General features: G+C 38.3%; 2 protein-coding genes across 2 annotated transcripts in view; one reads left to right on the top strand and one right to left on the bottom strand.

Annotated features, from left to right (window-relative positions):
- Positions 1-11,531, top strand: part of rbks (ribokinase) — a 40,194-nt gene extending 28,663 nt beyond the window's left edge. Inside the window, exons 8-9 of the mRNA XM_042500421.2 lie at positions 2,748-2,936; positions 10,540-11,531. Of these exons, the coding sequence (XP_042356355.1) occupies positions 2,748-2,936; positions 10,540-10,713 (363 nt within the window). The 3' untranslated portion in view covers positions 10,714-11,531. The remainder of the gene's footprint in view (positions 1-2,747; positions 2,937-10,539) is intronic.
- mrpl33 (mitochondrial ribosomal protein L33) lies at positions 11,231-12,780 on the bottom strand. The gene is made up of 4 exons (XM_088087243.1): positions 12,641-12,780; positions 12,208-12,226; positions 11,894-12,000; positions 11,231-11,367 (listed from the first exon to the last, which is right to left on the bottom strand). The coding sequence occupies exons 1-4, from the start codon at positions 12,660-12,662 to the stop codon at positions 11,318-11,320; spliced, it is 198 nt and encodes a 65-aa protein (XP_087943369.1). The 5' UTR covers positions 12,663-12,780; the 3' UTR covers positions 11,231-11,317.
- Between the last annotated feature and the right edge of the window lie 7,362 nt (positions 12,781-20,142).

The raw sequence follows: 20,142 nt of genomic DNA, 5'->3' as shown, positions 1-20,142 counted from the left end.
CATCTCTATCATCTACAGATCTGAAAGGGATCTCACGCACACGTTCATAGACGCCCTAATAGCAGCGAGGTCGTGTTTTTGGTTGTATGTTTTTCATGATGCTGGTATTTGTAGAGCAGAGGGATTTTAGACCTGTAATTGCTGCAGCAAATTAAAGGGGAAGTCCACTCTTAAAATGGATTCCACATTGTGTTTATTTATTTTATTTTTAGTGTTTTCAGTTCATAAATAACACTAATCGAATCATTCTTTTTTCCACTTGTGGTTTTGTGAACAAAGCTATGATTTTTTTCCCTCTTGGATAATAAAAGACAAAAGCTGTGCAAAATAAGTCACATTAATGAAATGTTGTTGTTATTTGATTTACAGCAGATGATGTCTTTGTTGTGTATGAGTACAATCTTTTTTTATTAGTGTAATACAGTGACAAAATATTTATGCAATCAGCTTAACAGAGAAGACAATTTGGTAAAAAGAAAGCGTGCGTTTACATTCAGTGTCCATGCAAGTCTTTTTTTTTTTTTAAATCACAAATGGTAAAAATGTATTTTATTACCATTTATTGAGCATTTTGAGCCAGCACAATATCAGATGCTCACTTCTTGATTATTTTGGCCAAAAGAATTCACAATAATGGTATTATCACAATATATCTAGACCATATGAAATAATAATAACAATATCTTTAAATTTGTGAATTGTGCATTTTGTCTCTTTTTTTGGACAATGAATTACACTCAAAATACAAGTGTTAAGAGGTGGAGAAGGAGACCAAATGAAAACAGAAGAAATCATTTAAACAGGCAGTGTTTACATAATAATATTATATTGTATTTCTTCAATTAACATTATATCAATATTTCATCTTTTGAAAATATCAACTTTATCTTTCTGAGTGTGTGTAGGACTGTTTCTATCAGTCTGTGTGTAGAGGTATGTAAGGGTTGAGAGATAATTGTCAAATAGGAAAAATAATACCTTACAGTATATTTCTATTTGCTGGACTCCTGTTTCTGAATGGCATATTTCTACTTTTGCTTTCAGTATCTCATATAGTACAGAAAACAAAACTTCGTCATTGTGAACAAATTAAAGTAACTTATTTTGCAGTGGTTATTTCCTTAAAATTATACAAATTATAATAAAAAAATGAAATACAAATTGGATATGCTGTATGGTTGTAAATGAAAATAATGTAGTCACACTTTAATATATTCTACATTCACACAAGACAAAATGATCACTGTTAATGTACCTAAGTGCATCAATTTACTTTCCTTTTGTGTTTTAACCACAAAGTTGGTTTCTGTTAAAAAATTTAAATAACTTTTAAGTTTGCTGTAATTACCTGAAATACAGAACGCACAGAACATTAAACCACAATTTGCACTATGCTAACTATGCTCCAGACACTTTAGGATTTTGACAGTAATTAAACGGAAAGAAATTGCATTTCTTTTTCCTTCTTTCCCCACTATTTAAAATCGATGGCAGTGGGCGTAAAGTGATGAGCAATTATGTTGCAATGCTGCTCACGAGAGGAAACACAGAGAAATGCCTGCAGTCACCTTACATAGCAGTAAGGACTGGAATGAATAGGACGTGTCTACATTTTGAGGAATGAGCGTGTGATTTTGTGTTTTACACGATGTATGGATGGCATGCTGTGTTTAACGATTTTAATTTAGCAAGTTGTTTTAGCAAATTGAAACTTGAAGCTTGGAAAAACTGAGCCAAATAAATTCTTAAATACAGCAATACAGTAAGTAGTAAAAAAAGAAGACCCAATAGGTTTGAGCAAGTCTTTTCACTCAGTCAATAAAAACTGCAGTGAATCGTTAAAATATTTCAAATTAAAAATATTGATACCATATGTGACGGGTGGATTCATACAAATTATATGTCACATAACTTTATAAAGCCTCAGTTATGCTTGCAAATAAACTTGCCGTGCAACTGTCTTTAATCGCCACAGAGAAATTACGTGGCTCATCTTTATCAAGGGTGCCCATTACTCAGGAGAGAGCTGCTGTGGTTCTGAGTTTCCTTGAAGTTCCTCAAACATCAGCTGTGCAGTCCTGCTTTGTCACTGTTTAGTCATTTTGGAGCCAGATGAAGCGGCGGAGTCAGAGAATCTACTCTTTGAAAATGTTTGGCCCGCAGACTGCTGACGGATCCAGCAAATCCTTAACAGACTGAATGTGTTTAATGAGTCTGTCTGACCACAGTCAGCGTGTAATTAAGCGCTGACTCATCACAGAACTGTTCATACAAAACAGTAAACTAAAGCGAGTAAGCAAACGACTTGTAATGGACTACTAATTAGGGATCCTTGGACATAGTAAATGGTTGTGATGTACTTCATTGTGTTCTTTAGATAGGCAAAACTAGCTTTTAGTGTTGATTTACTTTTTTTTATTTTTTTTTTTAAAGCACTGCTTTAACGTCTGGCTTGTCCCGTGGTACTGGGAGTTTTTGCCTTGGGGAATTTCCATAATGCATCCTCCCAGTATCCCACACCAATGTTGGTTTTGCCCTATCTTTAATTTTAATTCCTAACCTCTGATTAACTGAGCTCCCTGACCTAGAAAAGAAAAATAGACTGGCTTAGGAGAAAATGAAAGAAATAGTGTCCCATTATCATCTTATGCTAACTGAATGTTTAAATGAAGAGTGTGTAGTATATATGATTATACAGTGCTGTGTGTCTGCAGTGTCTGTCTAACCTCTGCTGCTTTTCCTTCCAGGCTGAGCTGCTGACTGGTTACTCAGTAGCTAATGTGGAAGAAGCGCATCGGGCCAGTCAGGAGCTGCTGAAGCGAGGCTGTGGGTCAGTCATCATCACTTTGGGACCCCAAGGCTGTGTGGTGCTCAAGGCACAGGAGTCGACCTCAAAACATGTGCAAGCTACACCAGTCACAACAGTGGACACTACGGTAAGCGTGTAGTGACTTATAGTAAGTAAATAGTTATATAGTTAAGCATATATATTGAAATGGCATCCTAAAATCCAAATATATTCAGTTTATCGTGAAAGTAGCAAATGATCACATTTCAGAAGCTTGATTAGAGCATGTTTAGCCACACTAGTGGCATGGCTTTAGGGATGGTGATTGGTCAACCCACCACTTTGGACCACACTGTTATATCTTAACAACCAGTGCTGCCAAAATTAAGTACAGTCATTCATGGTCCCCAGATGATAAATCCTACCAATTTTGATGATCCCCTGGCTTGTCTTTTAGCAACACCATGAGTTGTGCATGAAATCTTATCACACACATTAATGCTCATTTTCACTGTAGAATTGATTGTAATACCTTTAGTGATTTATTAACTTTTAATTATTAGGTCAGTCTTTAATATTTTAATACATGCTGACGCTGCTTCATTTTTAGTCTGTAATATATGTAATATTATTTTTTATCATCTAAATCATTTAAAATATACAGCAATAATAAGTATTTATGATATAATCATTTTTAAGAATGAGTTTGCATATTTAAAAATGTTCATCTTTTTCTTTTTTCATTCGTTTTCATTAGTCAGAAGGCGATGGCACTCGTGTTATTAGAAAAAAAGAAGAAAAAAGTTTAAAGAAAAATTATGTAAACCAGCCCACTCATCAGTGGAGGGATTTTTTTTTAAATTCTTTTTCACAGAAAATGGGCACATTCCACATTCCTCCAAAACATTATCACACAGAAGAACTTTCATCTGCTCGTTCATCACGGTCGAATAAACTCCCAGTCCTCTGAGCTCTAGTGGAGCTGCAGATCTGTGTGTCGCTCAAGTGGAACGCTTTAAGATCATTGGGGATGTGGTGACCACCGGCTGTTTCCACTCCTAAAAGGACGACTCTAATCTTTTAAAAAGGCCAGCGTCACTTGACTCATTTCACACCAGCTTCTGTGGCTTGTTTTCGTCACAAGAGCCTCGGCAAGATGTTTGCATTTCCTGTCTCTGAGGGTTTTGTGGGGCCTGTGTTCTACCAACCAAACACGTCATTGCACAGAGGTGTTAATCACCTCTCATTTGATTAAAGCCTTGTAATTGTTTGTGTAATGGAGTCTTCAACCGAATAGTTCCCCCTAGGGACTTTTATTGTGCTGTAATTTCCAAATACTATTCATCACGCATCATTGTTAAAAAAAAAAAAAAAAAAAACGACTTAAAAACGACTAGCATGGAGTCTTTGTTTTACATGAAACCCACATTAGGTATTGTGAAAGTCAGGAAAAAACGACAGCAGTAAAAAAAAAAAAAAGTAAATCTTGTGGTGTTTTTTTCACTCTAAAGGAAGTGCAGCTGAAGCAAACAGCAGCATCTACCAACAGGTCACCGTGGCATTTCCAGAACAAAGGGCAGGCCTTCTTTAACGGTGCGCGACCTCCTCTGTGCCCCCACGTTTCGAAGCATAAATACCCTTATTCATTGCTTCAATCACCCCACTTCCCAGTAGCCCCCAGGAGAACTTACCCACCACCTCTGTCCTCCCCCCTCCTTCTCCCATGACTCACCTCTTGGGCTTGCATCAGTCAGCAGAAAGCTGTGGTTGGGCCTGCTGCATGTCCCCCCTGCACACACACACACACACGCTCTCACCCCACCCCTTGTGTTCTTTGATGGGCCCATAAATTCTGGAGTGTTTAACTCTTTTGGACATTATAATCCCTATTCCAGTAAGTCTTTGTTACTGGAGAGAGGGAGGGGAAAAAAAACAGGTTGTTATCAAGATCATTATTCACTCCGTTGAGCTTGTTCTGGTAACACAGGCCTCTCTCGTTATGATTGTTTTTACTGCTTTGATTGTGTTTTCTCGAGCAGCAGTGACGGCCATGTGTTTGAAAGCTTCGGACTTGTCATCAGTAGGATTTTTCTTGTATCGGACTGTGAATTGAGGCCGTATTCTAGGCTGCGATTCTTCGATATCAACACAGTGAGTCACTTGCGGTTTCTCGCTATTTTAGCTAGGCTACTGTTGCGGGCACCACGGGTGGCATGGCGTGCTGCTAATGGCAACAAACACAAATCCACCTTTTTTTTTTTTAGCATTTCTCATGCTTTTTTTTATCGCAATGTTTCTTTCAACATTTTACTAATATTTCATACAAATCATTACTTCATGTCTGCTGCATTTTTTTGTGTGTAAATTAAAGCTTCATACATAGAGGCAAACAATCATGCACAAATGCATAAAGAAAGAAAGGAGAAAGTGCAAAAAATACAAAAATTATCATCTTCATTATTAATAATAACAAAAACAACAACAATAATAGCTATAATTAAAAAGAAATTTAAAAAAACACATCCGAAATTGTGTGTGTATGGCTGGATCAGATGCATTTCATCACTTTGATGAAACATTTCTTTTGAGCCAATATGGCCGATAAATCATTTAGACTGTAACTATGTCATCATCCGCTCCTCCTGCAGCTGTCTCAGTAACACATCTTACATGGCACGAGCAATCATGGGCTGAGTCAGGGTCGTGAATAACACACTCATCCACTGTGGGTCTCCCCCCATCCCTCCCCCGTCTCATCCATTTGTCTCCCTTTTTTCTTAAATTGAGTACAGGCTTCCCTCGCTGAGATCAGAGCCTTGGCTTTTTTTGTGTGTGTGTGTGTGTGTGGACAGTTAGATGAGGCACGTACACAAACACACACACACACATACACACACAGCCAGCGCCTTTTAGCCCCAGCAGGACTTGGGTGGCCTCGGTTTCCACTGCTCCGGGAGGTCCACTGTGTAGGGCGAAAGGTAGACAGCGCAGTCTAAACCAGACATTACAGCTGCACGGTGGGTCCGGACAGTCAAATTATTCCCAGTCTTCTCCAATGACTGGAGACGCGTAAGGGCCAATTGCATGATTCCTTCCTGGAAGCCAAAGGTAAGGGAATACCTCCTGAGCATTGTGTTGCTAAGGTCAGCGTGACACTGAGAGAAAAAACTGCCACATCACCATGTTTTAATGGAGTGCACATGCTGCAGCAGCTGCTGTTTGGCGACCCAGATGTTAGGCCAGGCCTCTGCCAGCACCGTGTCGATCAGAGTCGCACACAGAAAGGGTGAAAGAGGGCTAAGACAAAGCGCTGCGGATGGATCAAAGATGTCACAGCACTAATTGGTCCAATTAAATGCGTTTTTGATCTCTCAGTCTTCCTCCCATGCCGCTTCGCAGTTCGCGAGTCTTACTGGAAGCTTCCGGACGTGGAAGCCACTGTGAGTCATCACATGCCCCTCAGTTGGTCTTTGCTCTCCCCTGGGTGCCTTTCATTGACAAAGGCTGTAGGCTACAGGAGTTCATGGCACGCGGGGAGTCATGATCGCAGGAGGCCTCTGGAGTGAGAAATACAGTCACAGGCTTTGGAGGCTCGAAAGGTTCAGCGGACGCCGTAACATGAAAGACATGCAGCCTTTTCTTGAGATCTGCATTTTCTCAGTTTTAGAGCTCATTGCTGTGGTGTTTGTGCACTGCACTTTACAAAGATCACTTGTCAATCAGAGCGTGTGGGCGCCGCTGTCGTCTTTGTCCTTGGATTTTTTGTCGACGGACTTCTGTATGCACTCCTTTGTTTAGCTTTACAGCCATGGAGGTTATTGCTTCTTGTGTTAACTATTCAGTTTGTCTACTGTTTATTCTAAACTCACAGCACTAAAGCTGCTGTCTGTCTGACGCATTCACAAAAAGGTCACTTCCCTGATGTTGTGTCATCTTGCCAGGCACAAAAGTGTTTGCAACAGCAAATGGAAAGCTTTCAGTAGCCATAGGTGTGTCACTGTTATGTTCAATCGATCCAAGTTGAATCACTTTAAGGTAATTATCTGTCATACGGAAAAAAATACACTTTGAAACATTAAATGGAACTGAGCCAAATCTATAAAAGTGTCAAGGACATTTTTGGAAGTGCTTTAATTCTCAAAAAACAATGACTGGCTCTCTGATCACATGCTTTTATCGCAGCGTCACACGTCAAACAACTTTAGAGAACTTCCCAAATCATGCTTTGTTAATTTGGCAAGTTTCGCAGAGACAAATCTGCCACCCTAATTTCTAACTCCAGTCTGAGTAGCGGAGGAGAGCGGGCAGAGGAGCGTCACAGAGGTCAAGACACGGCGGACGGACTCGACCAGTAAGAGCATCACAGCTCATCCGCGGCAAGCGCTTGTGTCACTTGATTGACAGGCCTCCAGATCTAACCTTCACCAAACTGTGTCGAGGGCAGCGGTGGCGGGGCTGAAGGGGGTAGCGCTTGTCAGCCTCGTTGAGCTTCAGTCACTGGATCCAGTAGCGTCACATGCCAGTCTCAACAGAGGAGACGCTAGTAAGACTGAGAACGGTTGGATGGCGGCCTGTATAGCAGAGTGACTTCAAGTTTAGATCCGAACACTTACGACTTGTCCGCCTGCTTGATGCCCTTAATTAAATGTCCTCAAATATTGCATGTTTAAATGATTCATTTAATTTTTTTGAAATACTTTTGCCAATCCAGTTTAATTAACCTGGAATTTTTAAACCTTATGAAAACATGCTTAAAGTTTTTAAACTTTTCAAAAATTGCAAAATTTGAAATTACATTATTGAAATTTCGAAGAGGAAAATTCAGAAAAGGTAGATGGTTATTAAAATATTTTTGCAATGCTACAAATTGAGAGGTATTTAAATGTCACTGTTTACATTCAGTTCAGATCAAACTTTTTGAAATGTTATTTGCATAAAACTCTGACATTGTCTAAATCTAAATTCTGTCTGTGGGTTTTTTACACCCTGAAAAGAATATAGTTCTGAGCTTAACTGCTAAGATTTGATTCTGTGATCTGATATCTGAGAAATTTTACTCGTCAGCACAAAAAAAATATTGACTATTAGCAAGTTTAGCCTTTAATACTGGCATTATCCTTTGGAAACCTGTTTGGCCCCACCCTATTGTAGTCTGACTCAACAAAGGCGGGTGTTTTGGCAGGGATTTGGTTGTAGATTAGTTCATTGTCAACAGGTGATCCAAAACGTCAAAGAAAAATGAGGAAATCGTGCAAAACAAAATGTCTTGTCATGACTTTAAAGACCAAAATGTTTAATTTTCTATCACCTTATCTAGTTGTTGAAACAGATCTTTCCCCTGTATTATGCTCCACTGGTCGTCTCTTCCCAAACATCAACCCCCGCTCGAGTGATATCACCATTTCAACCACAATTTTTGAACTGGGATAGAGGCCAGAGCCGAACCAGTGGGACCGCTTCACCAAAGCCTTATTTCCAAATGCTGGACTGTCTCGTGGCCCAGCCCAGCTACCAGACAGGAGACATAAACATACCATGGCTTTAAACATGGAAATCCACCAGGCCTGTGAAATGTTTGAGCTCTGATCTCACTCTTTCCAGCATCTCTCCAGGAGTCACACCAGCGGCGTGCAGCGAGGGTGGGGGTGGGGTGAAAAAAAATGGCCTTTCAAATGTCAGGTTTTTTTTTTCCTACATTGCTTGTATCTATCACCTATTTGAACAAAGCCTTAACCCTTTGAAACCTGGATCGTCATCACGTTTCTTGTGCTGTGCACAGACACATTTCACAAGTAATTAAATCGTTCGAAACCTGAGCAAATTGGTTTGATTTATTTTGAAACTGAAAGAAATTTTAGATTTAGAAAAAAAAATTAAGTTTTTTTTTTTAAATGTTCTTTCGGGTTTTTTTGCTTTAGTTTTTTGTTCTGCTATTTTTTAGGAAATGTTCTTGTACTCTTAACTACTTTCTTGCTAATATTTGGTACACTTCCTTTTAGGTTGGTTATTGCATTTCTCCCATGTTTTTGAAAATAAAAAATCCAGTAGATTTCAAAGGGTTAAATGATACCAGCTTAGATGTTTGTAGAAAAAGTCCATGTTATCTGGACCATGCCCTCCAGCTGCCCCGGCTACTGCCAACCGCGTTTGGCCCCTCTCTGTTCCGGGTGCCCTGTCAATCACAGGGCATTGCCCTCTCTGCCGGGCCGGGGTCAGCATTAGGGATTTTGTTTTTTGCCCCGTGTCACTGATTCATCCCGGCACAACCGACAACTTTACCCCTGACAAAAGGGTCACTTTGAGGTTGCAGGGTGACGGGTGTCGGGAGGAGGGGGGGGTTAAAGAGGTGCTCAGAAGAGAGAGTGCAGTGAACTCTTTTGAGGGCCACAGTGATGAGTAATGGAGCGGGCTTGTGAGAACCAGCGTCAGGGGGGGAATTTGTGGTTAAACATGAGCGTGTCGCCACATACCATTGTGCCTTTTCCCATCAGCGAGCCACCCCCCCCTCCTCTCGCCGCATCACACTCCTGCCAAACCCCCTCAGGGGCGTAGACGGCACATTCCATCTCTATCAATAGATGATGAGGGAAAATGGAGAGTTTATTAAACTGATGGCCAAAACCAGAGCTGTTGGCAGTTATGGTGAAGCCACTGACGCATGACTAAAGCAGCCATGTGCAGCTCAGCTGACTTTAAAAGCAATCACCAAAGGCTTTGTTGTTGGTTTGTTCCAGTTTCTGCTTCGAAAGTTGTTTTAGATAAAAACATTAAAAACAAATAATGGTTAATTTGTTTATTTGGGGATTAAGCTTGAAGACTTGGTCTGTCTTTGTAGCTCAGTGAAAAATACTCTGCTTGTCTGTATATTAACCCTTTGAAACCTGTATCAACAAAACCTTTCTTGGTCTATTCTTGTTCAGAAACCTCTCACAAGTGAACCCAGAGCTTATTGATTTGATTTCTTTTTTTGAAAACCTGGAGAAAGGCATTGAGCAACTTGGCAGGGAATGTCCTGTATACTGCAAAATATATTAGCTGATTTGGATTTTTTTTTTTTAAGCTAGGGGGAATTTTCCAGAAAACTATATTTATAGTTATCATTATTTTATTTTATAATTTTTACTTATTATACAGATTTTTTTTTAGGTCATTACCATGTTTTGGGGGATATTGATTTTTTTCTAATTTTTAAGCAATTTTTATAGCTTTTCACAATTTTCTTGCTGATTTTGAGATCATTTGCTTATTGTCTTTTTCCCATGTTTTTTGAGAGTAATCAAGGTGATTTGCTCAGGCTGTATTAATAATTCTGATGGCACTAAGAGCTGTATTTGAAGATATGTTATACAGATGTTTCCCTTAAAGTGCTGACTGAGGCACACTTTCACACAAGGTAACAATTCAGTAACTAATTTCAGAGTAGTTGAGATTTCAGGCACCAACAGAAGTCTTGGAAAAATAGCTAACAAATGCCATAGCACCCCCTACTGTTGACTGTATATTGAATTGGAAAATGTGCCTCCCCATCCTTTCATATTACCTGGTGTTCCTACACTTTTAAAAACACTGTATGACACATTTTTAACTGTAACACATTTCAATGTATCATGCAATTTTAACATAGATGCACTGTCTTATTGCTCCTTACATACCCTGATTCTGCTGAGCACAGCTGCAGAATTACACAGTGGAGCGGTTTGAACCACAGGTGGAATTTAATAAAGCATCCTTGTAATATTGTTTCTTGCCAGGGTGCTGGGGACAGCTTTATTGGTGCGCTGGCATTTTACATGGCTCATTATCCCACAATGCCTCTGGAGGAGATGGCCCGCAGAGCCAATCAGGTGGCAGGAGTGAGCGTGCAGGCTGTTGGCACGCAGACGTCTTACCCCTTCAAAAAGGACCTGCCGGCTGAACTGTTCTAAGACGCTGCTGTTAATGGAGCTCGACCTGAACAGATCTAACTGACCTGTGAACCACACTGTCGTATGACATGAGCTGCTTTTGAGAGATGCGAGAATGAAAAAAGTTATGAAACTTTTTTTTGATTGTTAATGATGTCATCAATGGTATTTTAATATGAAGCCGGTCATTATTTCAATTTGACTGTCAATATAACAGTTACATCAACAGTGCCTATGTGGTGAAACGCCAACTCAAGTGTTTAATAATTGAAAAACATCTTAACACTTAATTTCTTATGAACTTAACTTACTTAATGAGCCCAAACAGATCACACTTCACAATTTCTTTCATGACAAGTAATCAATGATACTGTATAGCCCCATTGAATAACATTAATTTATGTCATGAGGAGTAATTTAAAATGGTTGTAGTCCAGATTCTCTTGAAGCTCGGTCAGGGTTTGCGGTGGAGAGAAAGCAGAGGCCCTCTGACAGATCCCAGGAGAACTCCTCTGACAGCAAACGGAGATGTTGACTGATGAAACACCTTGTATAATCCATGACAGTAAAAATAGTCTGTGTTAAACCTAGCAGGCTTATGTTGTCCATATATTTTGACGCATCATTATATCGATCTGATCTTCTTCTTCTCAAAGAACAGGACATGCTTCTTCACTGCAAAGATAGAAAGAAGATCTTAAGTAGGAGGCACGGTCTGGACCAAATAAAAAGAGAAACAATGCAATGACTACATATTATTAAAACTGTGCTATACAGAAATTGTTGGCTATTGTTTTTAATTGCATTACCAGCAAAAGTAAAGCCAAACCAAAATCCTATATTTGCTTCTTCTTTTTTTCTGGCACTGTGTCTGTGATTGTCATAGCTTCCTGCATGCTGCTTACAGTCTGGTACGTGGTTGCTACCTTTTTGTAAAACCTGACCTAACCTGAGCGCTCCACCAGACAAATATGTGTACCACTGTCAGTATCTCAATGGAGGTTTTTTGTCTCAGTGACTTATTGATTTTAAGAGATCGGGACTGAAACAGCTTCCCGTTACACTGCAGACATACATGCTTCTGTTGCCAAGTCCCAAGTGGCATTTACAATCTGGTACAGTGCACTACAGACTAATGTTTAATGTTTTAGTGTGCACGTTACATCTGTATAATATAAACAGCTGGCTGGTCATATCTTACCAAATGGATCATGTTTGCGAATCACCAGTTTTTCTGTGAGACGGTTCCTCTTTGTGTTGAAGAAGTAGCCTGTCCCTGCAGCACTCACCATCTGCACTAAGATGGTCCTGATGGAAAATAACATCAGTAAACATGAAATTGCATTTATGATATTCATGTTGGAGCTTTGTATGCTGGAATAACACCAATGACATTTCACTGAAATTGTACTTTATATAATCCCATGTACCAAATATATTAATTGATTGATTGATTGATTATTATTATCAGTTGAAAAACCTTGTGATTTTAATAATTACAGAACTTTCACTTACTTTGATTTTGCCTTGGCCACTGAGATATGAAAAAAACAGATGTTTATTAGGCAGATGCATACAGCTAATGCATGGCAAACTGTTCAGATATTATGTGTGAATGTATTTAGCATCGTGGAGAAGTAAACAGGCTAACAGTTAGCTGCTACTAACTCAAGTTAACCGCTTAACGCAAATAATAACAGCTGAGCGCGACAGCATTTTAATCACACAACACTTATCGTAAAAAAAACTCCAAAAACACATGAATACGAGTGAGTAGATTTAAAGTTACAGTGTCACATTAGGTTTATGTTAACTACTTGAGAGCCGACGGCTAACGTTAGCTAGCTAAATCAAGGTTAGCAAACTGGTTAATTTAGCTATGATCGAGACAGCCGCGCACTGGCATGCATGTGACTCTCTAAATAACTACATACATTTATATACTCACAATTTACGGTGGTAAGAAACATTTTGTAGACACCTGCCAGACAAAATTAACGCATAACAGTGTTAGCTGAGGTAAGTCACATTGGAAAGTGTGTACATCCGGTTTATTAAGCACTTCCGGGTCCTCTTAAAGAGGTAGTGCAGCTATATTACATCCACGGTGGTTCAGCACAGAAGCATCATGAGGCTGAAATTACAAACCCAAACCTACTATATTGATTCAAATTAAGGAGTAGCTTATGAATAGTATGTATGATAAATAGATAGATAAATAGTAGTAGATATAGTAGATACATGCCTATCTACCAGGCTGGTTAAATGGCTGTTTTTTTTGTTTGTTTGTTTGTTTTTTACTGAGTGACTTAACTTTATTTTATCTACTATATTTTAATTACATTATTCAACATATATACAGTACACATCCCCACAGCACAAAACAAAATCCCCCTACCAAACAAAAAAATAAAACAAAAAACAACACAAAAACAAGCAGACAGACAAACAAAAACGGACCCAAAAAAGAAAGAGACCAACAAAACAAAACAAAAGTAATAACATATATTATTAACAACATGATTGAGACATTAAAAGGTATTTGTTTGACAACTTCCATTGAGGCAAAAATAATAATGTAAAAAAAAAAAACACTCCAAAGGAAAACCTGGCAAAAATCAGACCACTGTTGATTAAACACAATGCAATACATGTAACACACAGGCAACAGGAAAGTTATTTTATTGAAATAGGAAGGTGATGTGGTAATGACATGACATGTTTGTGTGCAGTAATTCTGAATTTCATCCGGGTGTCCATCATCATGTAGACAAATTTGTTTCTGTCATCTATTATAAACACTGGGATTGATTTAACCAGTAATTTTAATCACATAATTGCCTGTGTGGTGCACCAAACACGCACCTTACCACAGACTATACTTGAACAGGTTAAGTTAGATGTCATCTGCCATTTTAACAGAGTTTCACAATCTTTTAAACATTTTTGTGTCAGGAGTAATTTAATCAGCATGTTAAAGTACAGTGTGTAAGATTTATTGGGATTTGGTGGCATCTAGCAGTGAATTGCAGTAGATCGCAACCAGCGGAAACTTATTCAGAATTCCTTCAGTGTTCACTGTTCGAGAGGTTTTTACTGGTAGCCAAATTATTCGCAGAGGTCTCTTTCTCTCCAAAACAAATGGATTACAAAATTTAAACTGCTAAAAACACTGAATAAAGCTGTTTTATGCCACAGATCATTGCATCTCTAATGTTGCTTGGCATCTCAGAAACAGGTCAGGGGGATTTTACTGTGAGTCACAGCGGTCTCCTCCTCTGTAAAACAAGAAGACCCCATGATTTAAACCAGTAAAAACACTAAATAAAGCAGTTTCACGTTGAAAAAAAATCATAGGATTTGTCATATGTATTGTATTATATGTATGTTATATGTATTTCTCTCGCTGTTTGACATTACATTCCAACTAAAGATCCTGACATTCAGGAGGTGTTCATCGGGGGCTGGTGAACGCCTCTCCAGCAATGGGTCAAAACAATGAAAAAAAAAAAGTTTCAAGGTATAAGGTACAAGATATCTTAATCATCCATTTTTTACACAAAGTTTAAAAAATGAAATAACATTTTTTGCGTGATCTTGCTACATCTTTGGCATTAAAGTATCAGTTGTTTTAAATCATCAGCTGCTATCACAGCGACTACACATCAGTGAAACTCCAGTGCCCCTCTTACTGTGGTCACTGATGCAAAAACGCAAAAATGCCAATGGCTTTATCGCAAGCCAATGTTTGGTTTGTCTGTTCTGGACTGCTGTAGAAACATGGTAGACTCTGTGGATAAGGACCTACTCCCTGGACCTTTCCCAAACCACCCCAAGACGATGTGGAAGTGGGTAGGGTCCGATTCAGGAAAGGCCGTATGTAGATGTTAATGGCTTCTTCTAATGTAAGGAAAACCCATCAATTCTAATTGTCAAGTGATTCTACGCTACATTTCTGCCAATATATAACCCTAATAAAAACTGGTCCTTTATCAGAAAGTCTATAGATTTCCTTAGTATGTGAGGAGTGAACGCTGTGGCACATCAAATGAGATCATGTAGGAGGTGTGGCTCTGGTACATCATCCATAAATAAGTTTCAAAAAACTACTGATAAAGTAAGAGGGAAGACTGGGGATGGATATTAGATCTGTCTTCTCTTGGGTATTTGTACCTTCAGTATATAATGTTATGTAACTTAACAGAATATCATATTCAGCAACATTTCTCCTTCTCAGAGGGTCAGTACAAGGTCCAATTGCTCATCTCAAAGCCATATTTTTTCATTCCAAAATAGGACTTACTTGTCTGCCATTTGAGCGTACATTTGAACATAGTAACTGCACATTTTAGGTTCATTGAATAGATTCTTCGATTTAAATGGAACTGGAGCAGGTCTATGCAATCTTGGTATCTCAATGAGTGAAGCCAACATTTAGTTTTTTTCTGCCCATTGCTCCTATTCTTTGTGAATGGCTTGGAGACTTTGCAGGTTGTATGTTTCAACATTAGAGGTTGCTTTAGATCTGAGCTTAGAGCATAAAGAAGGCCTTTGATGATAACTGAAAATGGAGAAGGTTTTTTCTTTTTAAATTTTGTACAGCCTGTTGGAGTGTCTCCACTCCTATCCTACCGTAAACAAACACTCTGTCTGTACAGGGCAAAGGGGCACTGAGTTCATCCAGTGCGGCGTGTTTATTGTTCATTTGCAGAAAGACATTTGTGGTTGCCATGAGAGCAAATGAGCATCTGTTCAGAGTTTGCAACCAAGATGGGATTGTCAAATACAGTGGATGTGGTCATGTAATCATTTTCCTTTTGATATCAAACAGAGAGTCTCAAAGCAAGCTTCGAAATCTCCAACCGAAATCTGTCCACAAATGATATTTCGCTCTAAAAGAATGATGCGCTCATCCCTCACTACATGTGCTGGAGCTATTCTCATTTTTTCATGCAATTTTACAGTACATTTAGCTTAATCCCATTTTACTTGAACTTAACTAGATTTAGTTCCTCGAATCAACAAAATCATTAGAAACGTCATGTGAAAATATTACAATGTTACTTGTTGTTGGTTGTCATCGTGTCTTGTGGCCTCAGGGAAGCAACTCAGATTTCATGAATGGGCTGCAAGGAAAAGATACACTCTGGAATGTCCCAAAACCAAGTCAAAGCCTTTATTCTCCCTCAAAGTGCTAAGGCAGTTGAATGGATAAGATACCAATAATGTCACACTGGAAGTCCCCTTAAACCATCAGAGAGTAGTAACTTAATAGCCTTTTGTCTGGTGGCAGAGAAACACTGGTGTAATGAGAAGTTAGCCAGCCCCAAATTTTTGTAATAATTTGCCATTATGTATGACGACGTAGGAATGGCTGTGGTTTCTATAAAAGTCCCCTTTATAGCGCATAGTCCCATATATTATGCTTATTTTCAAGATCTTAATTGTATTTTGGGGTTCTACCAGAACATGTTTACATGCTTTAGTGTTTAAACACATTATTTTTCTTTTGCTTTATGATTTTAAAAAATACATGTACATCTGATGTTTACAATATAGGACCAGTTTGTGGCTTTTCTGCATTAAAATGTACATTTCTTAAATTTTGCCAAAAGTAAAAGTCCTCTGTTACTTTTCCTGTCATGTAAATATTGTTGGGGATGTGTCCACTGTGTGAATTTGCAATGGGCCTGTTTAGTAGTTAGTATTATCATTTTGAGGTCCAATTTCACATCAGTTTTTTGCAATCGTCATCAGCATTTTCCACTAGTGTCTGAAATAAAGTTATTATTATTATTATTATTATTATTATTATTATTATTATTATTATTATTATTATTATCATTAATTCACTTTTAGCATATGCTATACAGCCCAAGTGGAGTAAGAACAATTGCTTACTTTTTCTTTGCAGTGTTTCTTTAATAAAAAAAAGAAAAAAGAAAAAGGAGATCCAGTGTGTATGCGGCACTGAGGTCCCACTAGTGCACAGATTAGATGAAAACAAAATAAGGTAAGTGAACAAGTACTAATGAGCCTAAATGGAGCTGTATTGGTAAACCCAGTGGGGGAAAGCCATGCATTAAAGCAGAAAGGAACATGAAAGTTATTGGACAGGCCGAGGAGCGCTGTAACCAGGCAGGGAGCAGCTGTCAGGATGTGAGTGGAGAGCTTGCGTCACTAAGGGATAATTCTGAGAAGGAGGCTGAGACCAGCTTCAGCTCTTCTCCTCCTCCTCCTCCACCACCCCACCCACTCAGCACTCTCCACAGCCACTCCGGACATTAGCTACTCTTTCCTTCTCCCACTTCATCGCACTCATACTTTTTCACTCTCACATTCTGAAATGCTCTTTTGTTTCATTTACGACCTATTATTTCCCAGCTTCTGCATCACTTAAGAGCTCACCTATATTTTAGACACTTGAGCTCAGGTTTCACACCTAAATGGCTTACAAAAGTATGAGTCACTTTACTGACAGGTCTGAGATTCTGCAAAATTTTATCAAGAAAATTTGCAGATTTGCAGATCAGTAAGTGCATGACAAACTTTGAGAAAGAGCAATGCCGGAACTGTGAGCTTAAATTTAAACTATGTTTTAAAAGTATCAATCTATAAGACTCCACCATCAAAATAAACTCTCCTACTCTGCCTACTTTTTAAATGGTCTACTTTTAGGCTTAAAATGTAAAAAGCACCTGCAGTGATATGGTCACTTATTAAATAAGATGACAGAAATTGTAGAAAATGTATTTATCCATTATACAACCTAATAAAACAAACAACAACAACAACAACAACAACAACAAAAAGAAAAGAAAAGTTCATTTTGGGTTGAGCTAGCTGGGATATCTAGCTAGCTCAACCCCTCTGGACCATGTTATACTTCAGTGCGGATGAATCACAATGAAACAAATTCAGATGGAAACATGTTCACACTGACAAACTGTTGAAGGTGATTTTAATAAGTGTCAGAGGCAGTCATCAAGAGCTCAAAGCTCAGTTGGTAAAAGCATTGTCTCATAACCTTAAAGTTGTGTGTTTAAGTCCTTCTGTTTCTATTTGATTTTCTTCTGTTACTCATTAAAACATGTAGACAAACCATTTCAAACTCTTCATAGGACATATACGATTAGCTACAATTAATATCCAAAAAATATTGCTTTATAAGGGCGTAAAAAAAACCTTTAATGGTAGAGGCAGCTAATCTAAACTGCTTAATACATTTTAATATAATTATTAATCCATGAAATGTTCTCAAACCTGCCATTAAAGCTCCACAAATGTCGGGCAAGAAAATGACTTGACATGTTAAAAAAATGACTATATCATGCTGACCTGAGAGGTCAGCTGGTAGACAATCTGTTCCATAATCTGAAGGTTATGAGTTCAATTCTTACTTGTTTTTTGTTTTTTTTCCCCTCTGAAAACACTCACAGGTGTCTCTTATTGTGAAAAGTCTTGAATAAGCCTAAAGAAGCAGTCTGTTTGATGCAGACAATCAGAGATGATCAGAGCCTGAATTTATCAGATCAGAAGTTTAGATTGGCTGTTGCTACCATTGAGTTTTTTTTGTTTTTTTTTGATGCCCTTTAAAAGCAATATTTATTGGATATTAATTGTAGCCAATCGTGTATTTTGTGTATTGGTTGATTAATTAGAAAATTAGTTTTATTTTTTCCTTTTTTTTTTGAGTTCATTTTTTTAATTTATTATTATGTAAGTCATTTTTCATGCAAAATACATTTCATGATTCTAACTCCTTGCACTGTATGTGTGAGGACTTGCTGCTTTTCCTTTTGTTTTTGATCACATTTACTTTTTTTAAGTTTTTTTTAACAGTATCTCAATTCCATTACTGCAGAAGTTTTTTGCATGTCATGTCTCTAGTCTTGGCCATGCACACGGCACTAAACCTGCCCTTAAATAGTTTTAAGGGGGCATTACCTTTTCTAGTAGGCGACTTATGATCAAGTGGGATTCAGAATTGAGCACACCTGGTAAAAGCACATTTGGGTAGTTAAGAACTTTTCTTAAGAGAAATATAACAGAAATTTAAGAGAATGTCTCTGCATGAGGCCCAGTCTCCTCACTTTCCCAGACCCTGCCTCCCTTGCTCACTCATGTTTACATGGTCAATCTTTTGTACATTGCCCTGTTTATTGTTCTTCTCAGATGAAGCAGGAATAAAGTAGAAGTGAAGTGAAAGAAGTAAAAAGCTATGTTTTGGAAATTGTAAGATGAATTTGGGTAAATGGTAACCTTTTGTAAATGCCCATCTTAAGGCAATCTCATATTAAGTTGACTGTTTACATTTTATGATGTAAACATTTTTTTATTCATTAAAGAAAAGTGCAGGTTGGTCAGTAGGAGTTGCACCAGTCACATCACGTATGTGATCCATTGTTAATGTAAAGATAGTGATGAGCGCAGCTTTGGGATAATCATTACTTCAGCTCTGGGGGTGTCGAATTATGGACCCACATGTAAGAAAATGCCTATATCTAAATACTGCTCATTTTACACTGTGACTCACTGCTGCAGCCGCTCAATTAATTAAAATCTTATTGAATTATCAACCAAAGCACTGGCTGCTAAAGTGCATAGTTTCCTGTGACTGATCATTATTAATATTTGTAAGCAGCGTGTGCAAAGCTCCTCAGTACACCTGCACACACGCACACACACAAACACACAGTACACCTCCTCCAAACAAGTCTCAGCCCACATATTAATAGCTGTCACAACAACAGTTTGCTGTTCTTTTGACCTAACAGCCTGATTGCAGTAGGTGACACGATGACTCACAGAGTCGGAAGCACCACAGACTGGTTCACAACTCCCCAACTTGCATCAGCCTGATGCCCTTAACTATTATAGAAGGACGGTAATTTCATAGAGTGTTGTTTTTTTAATATTCCTCCACCACATCTGTATCTTTACCATTTGTAAAAAATGATCCGATTTGGCCTTAAAAGTAAAGGAGGAATACCCTGCCTGCAAACAACAGAGGCATTAACTCCCTTTATCAGAGTTTTTCATTAGTATAAAATCGGTGCGTATGATGGAGAAATCTGGGGATAAATGGGAAAAAACAAACAAATAAACAAACAAAAATCTTGTGTCAAGATGAAAACAAGACACAGGAAACTTCCTCAGTCTCCTCATTCAAAGTCAGACACCTGCCATTTAACTGTTGAGTTAGATTCTGTAGATTAGAATTGGCTTAAATGGTAAAAAGAAAAAACTTCCTTGGTGTTTAAGAGCTAGTGGAATTTGCGCCAGCATGCTCCTTGGTATTCTTTTCCTGCAGAGCAAAATACACCTCAAGAAAACAATCTTTATCTTCTTTTACTGGCCGGCATGGAGAATGAACCAGTGAACTTGGTTTTATTAGCACAATACTCTGACCATCTGAGCTAAATGACCCTCTTTAAAGAGCTGTTGGTT

The sequence above is a fragment of the Plectropomus leopardus genome, chromosome 14, assembly GCF_026936395.1.
Source record: "Plectropomus leopardus strain MGB_pleo_1.0 chromosome 14, ASM2693639v1, whole genome shotgun sequence".
NCBI classification, from domain to species: domain Eukaryota; kingdom Metazoa; phylum Chordata; class Actinopteri; order Perciformes; family Serranidae; genus Plectropomus; species Plectropomus leopardus.
Note: the sequence above shows the minus strand (reverse complement) of the source record. Positions and strands in the feature narration are given on the sequence as shown.